This window comes from Furipterus horrens, unplaced genomic scaffold (assembly GCF_987537825.1).
Source record: "Furipterus horrens unplaced genomic scaffold, mFurHor1.1.pri manual_scaffold_7, whole genome shotgun sequence".
Lineage (NCBI taxonomy): Eukaryota > Metazoa > Chordata > Mammalia > Chiroptera > Furipteridae > Furipterus > Furipterus horrens.
Genome location: NW_028327177.1, coordinates 35311563 through 35324980, shown reverse-complemented (window position 1 = coordinate 35324980; position 13418 = coordinate 35311563). Strand labels below are relative to the sequence as shown.

General features: G+C 40.3%; 1 protein-coding gene across 8 annotated transcripts in view; it reads right to left on the bottom strand.

The window, feature by feature from the left end:
* The window catches only part of EYA1 (EYA transcriptional coactivator and phosphatase 1), a 161501-nt gene that overhangs the window by 15097 nt on the left and 132986 nt on the right, over positions 1-13418 (bottom strand). For all 8 annotated transcript variants that reach the window (XM_090283583.1, XM_090283584.1, XM_090283585.1 and 5 more), the window contains 4 exons: positions 4933-4991; positions 4662-4822; positions 3543-3657; positions 3327-3448 (listed from right to left, as the gene is read on the bottom strand). In XM_090283583.1, coding sequence (XP_090139709.1) covers positions 3327-3448; positions 3543-3657; positions 4662-4822; positions 4933-4991 — 457 coding nt within the window. The remainder of the gene's footprint in view (positions 1-3326; positions 3449-3542; positions 3658-4661; positions 4823-4932; positions 4992-13418) is intronic.

Genomic DNA, 13418 nt, shown 5'->3' with positions numbered 1-13418 from the left:
TTGGGTAACAGCGCTATAGCGCTTGAACTTTTTATTTAAAATGCTTTCTTCATGCTTCTGATTCAACTCGCACCTACGTGTGCAAACTAGAAGAGAGCTTTTACATGCTATTTGGGTAGCATGTGGAAGAGCACAATAAATTAAAAATTGTAAATTAATTACCTATGTGGTGTCCCATCCCTTGAAATTGACCGTTTTAGTCCTCTTTTCCCAAGGACTCGTTTATTACAAAGCAGGTTTAGTCAATCACAGTACAGCATCTGAGGGAAAAAGTACTCTTTTGCAGCACTACTTTATTTTTCCTATGAGCTAAGACTAAACAAAGGCATGTGATTCTGGCAACAAATTTTCACTTGATTTTAAAACTATTTCATGATATATCAAACTCTGAAAATCACATCTGATCCAATGGCTATCGAGAAGGATGAAAAAATATGGAGAAATCAAACACCGAAATGAGTTCATCCCTTCATTTTCAGGTTGGGATTCTATTTGAATTAAAGACCCCAAAGTCTAATGTGTTTGTCTGAAATATTCCCTTAACCCTGTTTCTGAAATAAATGTCAGGTAATTTGGGGCACTTCAGGGAGATCATGCTTGCCTTACCCAGACATCTCATGTTCAATAGAGCCCTTTCCTAGAGAAGAAACAGGTAAAGGTAACAGAATACCTTTATCTATCTATTATCTTTCCCATGTCAAGACTCGCTTTGGGCTCCCCTGGCGGCTACACTGTCAGCACCCCCTGCTCTTAATGCAGCCATTGTTGCTTCTTAGAGAAGAAGTCGGTGCTCCAAGTCCTGGGCTGCCAATGGGGTCATTTTAATGGACAATGGGACAGTTTATAGTTTTCAAATGTGAATGGCTGAGTGAGGCCTGCATCTCTTTCAAATAAGGATCAGATATACCCACGAACAAATTGCTTGTTTGCTTAAACAAATGTCTGCTTTATATTTGTATTTTGTACTAAAATCTCTAGTTTGCATCTGACAGAATGAAACAGGGCCAGCCTTATTCAAAGGATGTCATTTCAATGCTTCTTTAGTTGCCCACTAAACTGTGAAATGTTAAATCACTTTAAGAAACTAATACAAAGTACAGTTTTCACTGCAAAAATATACAACGCAAAGCTTGAATGCCATGAAACTCTCTTTTCCTCCTCAGAGGGAAATGTTGACAGGTTTTTTTTGTAAAGTGTCCTTTTCATGGAAAACAGGTAAACTCAATTTTTTTAAAGGTGAAGCTGTGGTGAACAAAACAATTCTCACCTATATGCTATCTCCTATAGGTTTTGTTGTGAATTCTGGGTCATGTAGACATTTTGCACAATAAAGATTTAAAAAAAAATGAAGCTATTAGAAATTACTTTGAGGTCTTAGCTTAAGTTCTCATTTAGATCAGTGCATTTTCTGAAAGAACAGCATCATTTCGCTACATGACTCTAGTCATCTCGTCCTATGACTTTGCCATTGGCCAACAAGGAAAACGTCTAGCTTTTCTGCATCGATCCCTGTTTTATATCTCATCTTACGGCAAAATTAGCACTTACTGTAGGGATTTTAATCTACTTTTTTAATTAAAAATGTCAGAGTGACCCTAACACTTGGGTTTTGAGATAATTTATACCACCACATATTTTTTGATTCTAATTTTTATTCTGTGCTGAAAAAAATAAAGTCCAATATTGCAAACAAAATCCCCATTAAAAATACTTACTTGGTTGTTATTATAACTTCCTATCATCCTAACATTTTCAAATTATTTGGGATTAAACTTCACTGTGCATGACATGCAATCCACTACTTGATCTTTCCCTCTGGGAAATAGGGCAATACCCCTTCTGTCCCATGCACTTCTTAGGAATTTGTTTTGCCTTTTATGTGCTGACAAACCTTTACCTTGGACCCATGTTGACAAAACACAATATAACTCTTCTTTATTGATATAAGGAGGATAAACACCTGACAGTGTAAACTGACAGCTATTCTTACGGAACGTGAGAACATATAAAAATTAACTTTTATTGGGTTACTAAGAATTCTTTTTGGCACCTTCCTTTCTTTTTTATAAGAATTTTCCAGCATTCTGTTCTTGCCCCTTTTCAGGAAGCATCAGTCATTCTCCAGATCCAACTACTTCCAACTTCACAGGGCTGTCTCTGAATATCATATAGACTCCTGAAACTCAACATGGGGAAGGAAGGTCAGTCCGTTCTCTTTCCAATCAAGCCTGATTCCCCCATCAGTTAGTAGAGTCACTGCTGACTCGGTTACCTAAAAGAAACCTCTATGTCAGCCTTCTTCAAAATAAACAACCATTTAGTCATGTTTCTTTTTTCAACACTTACTGAGCGCCTACTATGTGCTGGGCATTATAGCTACAATGATGAGTGAGGCAGAGAGACTCAGCTATCTGGTGGGAAAGTCACACTATCAACAAATAACTATATGAGCAACTTTTTAGCCATCAGTTAACAAGTGCTTTAAAGGAGGCATATAAAAGTGTAGTCAGAAGGAGAGTTAGATGTACAGGGGTTCCATTTTTGCCCCTTTTTCTTTAGAGGTGAACAGCTAAAAACTACCTTTTTTCCACCTACCAGTATGCTTCTCCCCCTTCCCCAGGGCTCACTAAAATAACATTCATCTCATCAGGGTGACATACAAGGCCCCTTATGACTAGACCCAAGTCTACCTTTCCAGCTTCAGCTTTTCATGAGTGCTGCACACTGGTCACCCAGGACGACCCACAAGTCCCTTAGAAGGGAACGTGTTTTAGTTTCTCTGTCCCTTTGTTCTCACAAGCCCGTCTGCCTAGTAAACTTATATTTATCCTTCTATACCCAGCTCAGGAGTCATCTCTTCCCTTTAGCTTTCATTGACACTTGCCCTCTGCTTCTTCCTGGGTGGAAGTGAATGCTTCCTCAATGAAGTGCATGTTCAGGCACTTAGTGGTACAGAAACCCTGGGGTGTGGAAAGGTGTCTAGACCTTGGAATCAGAGGTCTAGCTCGTCCCTTAGCTTTACTAACTATTAACTTGAACAATTTACTTAAGTGTCTAAGCTTTAGTTTCCTCATTTATACAATGGAAAGGTTGTGAAGATTGATTTTAATATGTAAAATGTTTAGTACATTTCTGAGCTTCTAATACTTGATAAATGATTTATATTTCTCTTCATATCTAAAGCCAATTTTGACAATAAAATTAGTTAAATTATTCTTCTAGTTTTCTGGCACATGGCTTTCAGAACAGAAGTCTCATTTAATGTTTTCCGTTTCACCAGCCTGAAAGAGAAGAGGCGATTGTAAAACAAAACAAAAGCAGCTCACCTATTTTAGTTGCACTGTAAATATTTTCTATTGGAAATACAATTCCTAATCCATATAGCAGGACTTTTGCCAATGCTGGGATAAGCTGAGTCGTTGTTACTAAAATATTCACACAGTTCGTCCTACGAGAACAAAGAAAATGAAAAGATTTGAAAAATAAATCTCCAGAATGAATCAGCATGAGCCCAGCTCATTTCTTTGGGGGGGGGGGCTTACCGGGAGTGGATGAGTGTGAGTGCTTTGAGGGCCAATGTCAACCAGGAGTCTGTCAGGGCTTCGATCTCAGCCCTCAGCTGCAGCCAGGCTTCCCTCTTGGCCGGACCAAGCAGACCTGTGGATGTAAAAGTACATGAACTACTTCCTTATCAATGTGTCTATTCAACTTTATAAATAATAAACATTTAATGCAGCTATTACTATAACCCTCAAGCCTTATAGTATATCCCAAGTAATTTTTCATATATTAGCATCCATTTGACAAATATTTAATACTGTAGGAAACATCTATTGACTTAGTGTTCCTAACATCTCTCTGGTTATAGAAGTCTTCTCATCTCTTTGGGGGGCCTACTGGCATCCGTTTTTCTTAGCATGTAGTTTGGACAGAGCCAACCCTACCCTCTGGCTCTCAAGATGGGAATATAACCATGGCTTGGCCAGTGAAAGTCAGTCTTGGAACTTTTGCTGAATCCACTGGGAAGGATATTTCTCTGCCCAATGGAGGCACAAAACTGGTTGCATACAAACCTACGTGTCTCAGTGGTCATCTTTGTCACCTTTTGGGAGGGACTGACCTAGAATGACTCCTAAAGGAAAAACTAGGCAAGAGATTCCTGATGGCATCATTTGAGCCCCTGGATTGAGCTATGCTGGAAGCAAACACCTTCCCTAAACTTCCATCATTGAAGCTAATATAGTCTCTTTTGTGCTAAAGCCATTTTGAAGCACAATGAAAATATTTAAACTAATACAAGCATCTACTCAGTAGGAGCTTTATACAAGCCATTTCAAGTCATCTGGGCAAGGGTTGTTAACCCCACTTCATTGGAAAGACAACTGAATGTCAGAGAGGTCAAGGAATTTACTCCAGGTCACACGCCTACTGCTAAGTTATGGAGCCAGGACTAGACCAGACGTGCCAGGGCAGCTGGCTCTAGTCTGATATTCCTGTCATTAAAGCCCAGTGGAATAATCACTGGTCAGACAAAACTGCTCTAAAGATAGTTATTATATATATATATATATAAAGGCATGACACAAAAGTGTGTGGTACTTTGAGAATTTTATCTAGACTGTCTTAACTAACTCAGTGAGATATTGGTGACAGTCACTTGCCTCCGACATTATTTTTGTAGGTATTGTAGATCTCTTTTACTCGTCTGTAGCGGAAAGCCAACTTTCTCATCCAGTCTACACCACCGCGCACACCGGTTGCCAGGCATAAATTAGCGCTGGTGGCCGCAGCAGGAAAGCCATCTGTTCCAAAGTTATATGTGCTATTTAGACGCAAGAAAAGCCCAAAGTTAACCAAATAACGTTCATCTTAATTAGCTGAGCAATTAAACTAGAAAATGAAGTCAATCTCTTCACATTTCTATGGGCTCACCTGAGGTCTTGACCATTATCATCTGAAGAGACATCATCTATATGAACTTGGTCACATTCCTAAAATGCAATCAAAATGCTACATGTCATTTTTCAAAAAGCATTTACATTTTTTAAAAACCACAGACAGCCATTTAAACACCCCCCCCACACACACAACTTTAATTGGACTGTTTCTCAACTATGTCAATCAGTAGGTGGCAGTCTTGTTAAATTGACATTTTAACCTACTTTAGGTCCTCTTTTAATATAAGAAACCAGCAACGTCATTAAAGACTACTGTTATTCAGCTTCAGAAGACAGATTTTTGTGTTTAGAAAGGAAAGTGATTGAAAACAATTAGCATATGTGTTCCATAAACCTCAGGTACCTGAAGACATCATGCTGCTCAAAGCTGATTCAGTCAATGCCTACACATAACTGAAACCAGACATTTTGGTAAATGTAACATGCTAGAAAAATTAAACCTGATGCTAACTGCCAATGAAATTATGACCTCTGATTGCTGTCGAGCCACACACCAACACAGCCTGAGGCCAGTGTGCTGAAGAGCCCAGACAGAAAAATCTGTTACTGGTTTGCCAATGATTTGAGAGATCTGAGTTTTATTTTCTCTCTCTCTCTCTCTCTCTCTCTCTCTCTCTCTCTCTCTCTCTCTCTCTCTCTCTCTCTCTCTCTCTCCTTCCCTCCCTCTCTCTCTCACTGTGTGTGCGTGTGCATGCATGCATGTGTAGGAGAAAGAAGCATGGGAGACTTCACAACCTAAATAAAAACAATCAAGCCATACAGTGTTTTTAAAAATATTTTTTACTGTTTTACTTTTTTTTTTTTTTTTTTTTTTTACTGTTTAACTATTATTACATACTCATTTTAAGCATTGGGTTTATGAGTTTGTCATAGAATAATGTTACTTAAACAGACCTGGTTTTTTAAATCCCAAACCATGTGTATAAATTGTGTAGAAGGGGAGGCCATAATTGTGGGCTAAAGCTGTGTTGGACCAAGTTCATATTCACGCACCTGTTAGCATATGAGCACCCTGTATCTTCCCACTGGGTCCCCAGCCTGTAGCATGCACAATTGTGGGAAGAACCAATCTCATAGAACTCAGCAAAGCAGAATTCAACAAGCATTTGTTGAACAATTCAAGGCACACTCATTTGGAGACAGCCAAGGTCTCCAGTCCAGAAATAAGTAACACATACTTGGCATGCTTTAATATTTCAGTCATGATTCTTCTCTCTGCAGTCAGGCTTCAAATACCCCAGAGGCCTTTATTATACTTATTTCCCTTCAAAGTTTTAGTTCAAAAATATTATTAAAAGAAATTTCCAGGCACACATCCTATATTTTAAAAGGGTCTTCTGATTAAAGGTCTGGTCATATTTCCTATATAGTTCATTTTATAAAATCGAGTGCTTAACATTCAGTTTGCAACAAAGATGACATACACACAGTGCCACAGTAACAAAAGGTGTATTTTTATGTTGCCGGTTCCTTCTGAACAAATTCTTGGCTCTCCATGGATTTGTGAGGAAGGGAGCAGGAGATAGAAGTGGAAAGAAACTCAAACCAGCTGTTGCTTAACAGAATTAAAACCCTGACCCCAACCTCTTCTCTAAAGCATCTATTTTCTAGGCAACCCGCTCCCAGCAAGCAGCAAGTACTAGGGAGGAAAAGACTTTGACCTTGTAACCCTCCCCTGCTCTCCTGAGATCTATAACCTCAGATAAGAAAAAAGGAAAAGCCAGTCCAGGAGACCTTACATGTGGATGGTGAATTTCACATTTGAGGAACAGGTCATTCATTCCTAGAAAACATGTTTGGGAACTTTCTCAGAGTTACTCATTTAATCGGGAAATTGAGTGCTGGTGGTGGTAGTGGTGGTTTTGACAATGTTCTTGAGCCAGAATATCATGAGAAGGAGTCTGCCATTTATTTAGTCATAAACACAATTTTTTATGTTGTTGGTAAATAACTCTTTTAGGGTGCCTGGTTAATGTACCAAAAAAGTGTACCTCAAAAAGCCTCCCAAAACAAACAAAACCAAAAAGCCATCATGAATTTTCTCTCTTGAGAGAAAGAACAGAGCAGGAAGAAGTTGAGGAACTACAAGAGGAAAAGATACGTTAAAAATAATTTATTTCAAGAATCAAAGTTGACCTGAAGTTACTAGGCGGACTCTAGGTGTGGGGAGAATTCTTTGGAAATGCAGGGTGTTAAGAGGCTTTTCTTCAACTAAAGCCTGTAAATCCCCATTACTAACAGAGAAGGCAGTTATCTAATAATGACTGTTAATGACTCCATTGTGGCTATTGTTCTCCCACATCCTGTGTTTGTTTTCTCCTGCTGGCTGGATAGCAGATTTTTTGTCCCCAGGCTGAGGCCCCATTTGAAGTATTGTTCAATATGTTGGTTAGTCCTAATTAAGTGTCAATAGCTTTAAGCGTTTACCTGCAGATACCAAACTCATTTCCTAGTGATTTGATTAAAGCAAAGTCTGGTGTAGGGGCAACAAGGAAATCCTCCTTCTTTATCAGGAGAATTTTTGTAGAATGATTTTAATGACAATAGATACAAAAATTAAGAGCATTTTTTAAAGGGCCTAAGTAGCACCTCAGGAATTTAAAAAAAAAATGCATACGTTAGACGTGTTTTTTGAAATTGTTGCTCATTTCACTTAACACCAGAAACATACCATAATGCACCAATTTTGAATGCATAAAGGTACATACTGAAGATTCATTACCTATAAGTTTGTATGACTATGCAAATAATAGCATAAATTTTTTGAGAAGTAAGCTGTGTGTGGACTTTAGAAAAATTTAATGAGAAACTCTAATATATTACTATCTTGATGCTACTAAAGAGTTTAATTCCTTAAAAAAAAAAAAAAAAAAAAGGAGACAACGCACTGAAACATTCGCCAGCGGAGCTGTGTGGACTGTGCCAGTGTCATCTCTCTTAAGCCAAAGACCGCAGGTCCGTGCATTCTGACATCCCGAGAGTCTGCTCCGTCATGGGGCTGAAACTCCCTGCCTCTCACTTTGCAAAAGGCATCTTGTGAATTGGCTTATCTTCCCCAGAGTCTAACTCTAGGTTTTCATTGTTGCATTCTGGACTTGGTTGTTTTTATTTGCCAAATTCGTTTTAAAGGCAAAAATCAAGTAACCGAGGGAGGGGAGCAGAAGGGGCTTAACCCACTGAACAACAAAGTTCTAAGTCCCATTGAAAGAACCCATAGACACAGAGGACAAGAATGGAAGCTTCTCATATTTTTTAGGTGCCAAAAAATATTCCTAAAACCCTACTTTGGAGCTTAATTAACTGAGGGCAGAACGAAATAAAATTCCACGGGAAAATAAATTTCTATTCCCCAAGAAACTGAATGTGCTGAAAATGTACTTTTGAAATAAACTTCCAAAAATTTCACGATAGGGTTTTAAGGAGCTCAAGTCATTACTGAACCAAAGTCTTAGGACAGCAGTCACATGTCTAGGGCCACTGTGCCGGGTCAGCCAGTTTAGGATATTTTATGCATTAACTGTCCTGTTGAGACTTGAGATGCTCAAGGGAATCCTGACATGTTTGGGTGTCTGGCCTGGAGCCTCGCTTGGCAGAAGTAGCAATTCTTTGGGCCCCTGGTAGATTCTGCACTCAATATTCATCCCAGCTGGCTAATGGGTGCTTTGGTTTAGAAAGTTTGTCACTTATTCATGTACCCAATGATTTATTAAGGGGCTCCTATGTTCTAGGTGTTGTTCTAGATGCTAGGGGCATACCAGTTAACAGACAAAAATCCTTCCAATTTTGGAATAAGGCAGACACTCCAAAACAAGAAAATATGCAAAATGGACATTATATCAGACAGTGCTAAATTCTAAGGAGAAAAAATATAGCAGGCAAGGGGAATAGGCAATGTTGTGTAGGCATCTTGGGAAAGAGCCTTGCAGGCCGAGAAAAGAACCAGTGCAGAGGCTCTGAGGCCAGGGAGCCTCTTGTGCTGGAGGATAGGGCAGGAGGGAGGAGCAAAGAGGTCAGTCAGGAGGGGAAGAGCTAATTGGGCTAGCAGGTAACAGTAAGGAGCTGGCTTTGGAAGTTTCATCACCTTGTGTCCCCACCCTCAAGGCACTTACAGTGTAGCAGCAAAGACAGGAGTTAATTAACTACACAGCTGATAAATTACAGTTCTGGTAAATGCTGCAGAACCTCCCTGGAACCCAAAGGAGCATCCTCCTGCTGTTAAATGGCTGACTTCTCTTAGTCCAAGAGGGCAACAGAGGTCTAAAAAACTGAAATTATATTTTGCTAGATCAGGCCCACCACTGATCCTTGTTGCTTCTGTGTGAACGCAATGGAATAAAGAGATAAATGGTGGACTGCTAGAGATGGTTCACAATTGGTAACAGAAACAAAATGTAGCTTTCTGGTCCCAGACTGTCAATGCCAGACTCCATCTTTGATGGCTCTGGGGTGGGGGTGGGGGAGGTGGCTCTCATTAGGGAAGCTGCTCTCCTGGCTAGGAAATACTCCAGAGGCAGAGAGGTGAGGAGGAATTCTGGAGTTCATGTGCCCCGAAAGCCAGCTGAGAGGTAGGCTCTTGAAGACAGTTTCCTTTTCCCCCCCTAATTACGAATGTGAAAGCTAGTCTAGAGGCTGGATAGGGATCAGAGATGGGGAAAAAGTTATTTTTGTTGGGGGCCTTCCAAAGGGGGTCAACATGGGCAATAGTTTTTGCATATAGGCTCTGTATCGAGTCAGCAATAGAGGAATATATACTTAATGCCTTTATTTAGCCAGTTTTCACATATACCCACATAACACAAGCAGATCTTAGAAGAGTCGAGCTCAGGGCTAGGCAGAGTATGATGATCCTTCACTAGGAAGAGTTTATAATTAATGACCAAATTTATATACTGCTAAAGCGTTCACCACACTATTCCTATCCTGAGGCCGGCCCTCCCTTTTCCAAAGACCTAAAGCAACAGGGATACAGCACCTGACATTTGATTAACAAAGTATCCCGTGTGACACTTTGTATCCCTTGATAATTAAGATTCATTTTATATACTTCTGTGGAGTTTCTGCAGACTCCTATTTTTTTATGTTATATTTAACAACAGTATTTAATGTTATGACCCATTTTACAGATATGAAAAAGGAAGAGACAGAGAAGTTAAGTAATGTAGTGCTGAGACACTGGGTCTCTGACACCCAATTCCCTGTTTCTTTCCAGGCTCCTTCAATTCCACATGAACTAGAGCTGCCTCAGTCCATGTAGTGGCCATGACCTAGGTCCTTTATAGCTTTTGAGTTGTTTTGAGCTTAGGTGACTCCAGTTCCCACATGTGCCCTCCCCTTTGTCTGCTCCACTCCTTCCTGTGCCCAGCATTTGTGACCACATCTCCTCCCACAGCCTGAGCTCAGCGTAAGCCCTCCACCCTCCAGCAGAAGCCCCAACCCTTCTCTTTTAAGTGACCTGCACTTTGGAGGGAGCCCCACTGGGGTAACAGGGTCTTTGCCAGGGATGGAGGGTACAGAGAGCAATTGTCGGTGGTGAGAGCATAGGTGTTCAAATGACTTTGACACAGCATGTCCCACATAGGAGGTAATGGCCCGGGGACAAGGATTTGGCCACAGTCACAGCAGGGAGGTGCAGCGTTGAGCCCTGAGGTGATACGTGCGAACCTTCGCCCTACACGACAGACTCCTACAATCATCATTCAGTAAACACCACAAACCAATCCACCAGGGCTTCCCCTTTCCTGGGCATCTTTTATATTCCATGGCCTGTGCTTCACCGAGGAATAAAATAAATAAAATTAGCAAGCTTTAGTTACTACTGGCTCTCAGCTCCAGACATCTAAGCGCTCCTGGGCTAGGTTAGAAAATGCCCACGTGGATGGTAGGGGAAAATGGCCAACATGTGAAGCCACTGAACACCAGCTCTGGTATTGGGAGAAGGAAGAAAGCCACATGGGGTACAACCTCCCAGCCGTGTGGCAAAGGCACGCTCGCTTTCAGAACTCCGGTTGCACTGTTATTCTGCCTTTTTGGTCCTGTCTGTCATTATTCTTGGCACTGCAACTCAAGCTGACCTTTTTCTGATCCATCATCATCTCTGGCCTTCCAGGGCTGGGCCACAGACACGTCCTTTTGGACCCAGCCCCAGGAATAACTTCAATTTTGTACAGGGCTCATATGCAAAATATTAAGTTATGGCTGAATTTTTCTGCAAATATTTATTCTGCTTTGATACCGTAGCGGTTGTACTTTTCCCCCAAGATGTTCACTTGCGCCATAATTATGTAAAAATATACCCTACCATTCAAGTTAGTTTAGGAAAATTAATAAAAAGAATTAAGGCAGTCACAATGGGTTTTACTATCTGTGCCAAGCCCAGTGACGTTAATAGTCAGCATGCTGAGGCTCTCTATCCCTGAACACGGTGCTAGAAACATAAACTCCATGTAAACTTGAAGTCTTTGAGTAAACAGAGACTCCAAGAAGACTCTGAGGTCGGCTGCATGTTATAAAAGGGAACAATATGAAAATGTTACAAACACGTCTTGGGAGAAGTTGAATTATACAAGCCCCAATTCTGCTGACTGAGGCTATATTTGCTCCATTTTCCAAATTTACCAGAAAGTGAACACCATCCTGCCAACTAATTGTTTCAATACCTTCTTTTACAAAGTAAAAATGGAAGGGAAAAAAAGAGTTGCTAGAGAACGAACTATTTCATTGTGCCCCTACATCAGTGTGTCTATTGAGACCAGCTGGAGTTGGCCAGAGTAGAGGAAATGATGACTGGGTCCTGTCCCCTCCTGTCTGTCACCAAGCAATTATATCCCCTGCTCTGACCTCCCCACTGGACGATATAGATACGTGTTTGATACCTTAGACATCTACAAGTTACTAGAGAGAATATCTCCTTTTATTTCTAAACAAAAAAACGTTTCATTAGAATACAGGAGTATTTCTAGTACATTAGAGACAGACGCACAAAGTGTCTGAAAGCTTTGACAAATGATTAGCAATGCTTCAAAAAGGAAAAGGGGGTGGGGGAGACATCCCCTTGTGGATCTGTCCACACAACTCTTTCGCACAGAAAATCTAAATTGTACAGATGGCATTACAAGGTGTCCAGGATCTGAGTGACAGATGTTTGAAGGGAGTGATTTTCATAGAGGCTTTTGGAAATAACTTCTGACTCCCTAGATATTTTTATTACTTCTTAGGAAAAATAATGTAAAGTGGGTCTTCCCTAGAGATTTTCTGTTTCAGAAATTCTATGTAGGGGGAAGAGGTGGTCAAGAAACAAGCCATTTGATGGGAAAGATGTGAAGAATTCTGCTTTGAATTCACTGACCGTAAGATTCCACACGTCAGTCTCCGGGGTTAAGAAATTCAGCCCATGAGTTAATGTATTGGCAGAAACCACGTTTTTAATTGTAGATTTCTCTCTGCAAAGCAGAGACTGTTCAGTCAATGCACAGTGTGTTTATACTTACTGATGTGCAATAACAACATCACAACGTGCTTTCTAAAAGTGTGCCACAGTCCTCACTCCCAGACAGACATAATAAAGAGTTTTTGCACTGCTGTACCCTGGTGCCCGTCATCACGACTGGCTGCAAGCATGCTGCATGGCCCATGCAAAGGCAGGGGGTACGCTTTGCGGCCCCTCAGCTGTGGTGCTGGGTGGGCAGGCCTGTCCTGCCTGGAAGAGCCACGCGCGTGTGACCTTCTGATGGCCCTGGCTTTCTCACCACAATGCTTCCTTGCAGAAGAAAAGGGTGCAGATTTCCTGCAGCTAAGGCACAGGAGATGAATAACGGGAGGTTTTAAAATTTGCTTCATTACTTTTGACAATTTGGGGAAATGCAAGTTGACGAATTAAAATATACCTGTACAAATTTAACTTTAAATTCCCACTCTAAACTATCTATTCAGCACAGCATTGGCACTAACATGTATTGAGTCAATATTTAAACATCCCAATCTGTTTTTATAGCAACAGGATGACACAGCTACAGAAGCCATTGGGGTGGGGAGGAGAGGGGATTTCAAATCTCAAAAACTGATGAGGAATTTTAACATCTATTTTTGAGGTTTGGTAATGAGATGCAACTTGTGGAAACAAACATTGCTTTTAATGATTGTTTCTTACTTAAAAAGCAGTATTTTAATATTTAATGTTACAATACCCTGTAGAGATTATCTAAATGAGAGATATTTTACTAGGATTATGTCTACATTAGCTAGACCTAGGTTCTTGTGCTTTAAACCCAAGATTTGAATGAGAGCAGTTTCAACAAAGATATTAGCTATTTCAATATGATTCTGTTTAGATGAATGTTCATAAAATATTTAAAAAATAAAATCCTTACTGAAAGTACCTGAAGATGGCATGTTAAGGTGAAAGACAAATTGAAGGGCTTAAGCTATGTATTCACCTATGCACGAAGTTATAATAAATAAGAT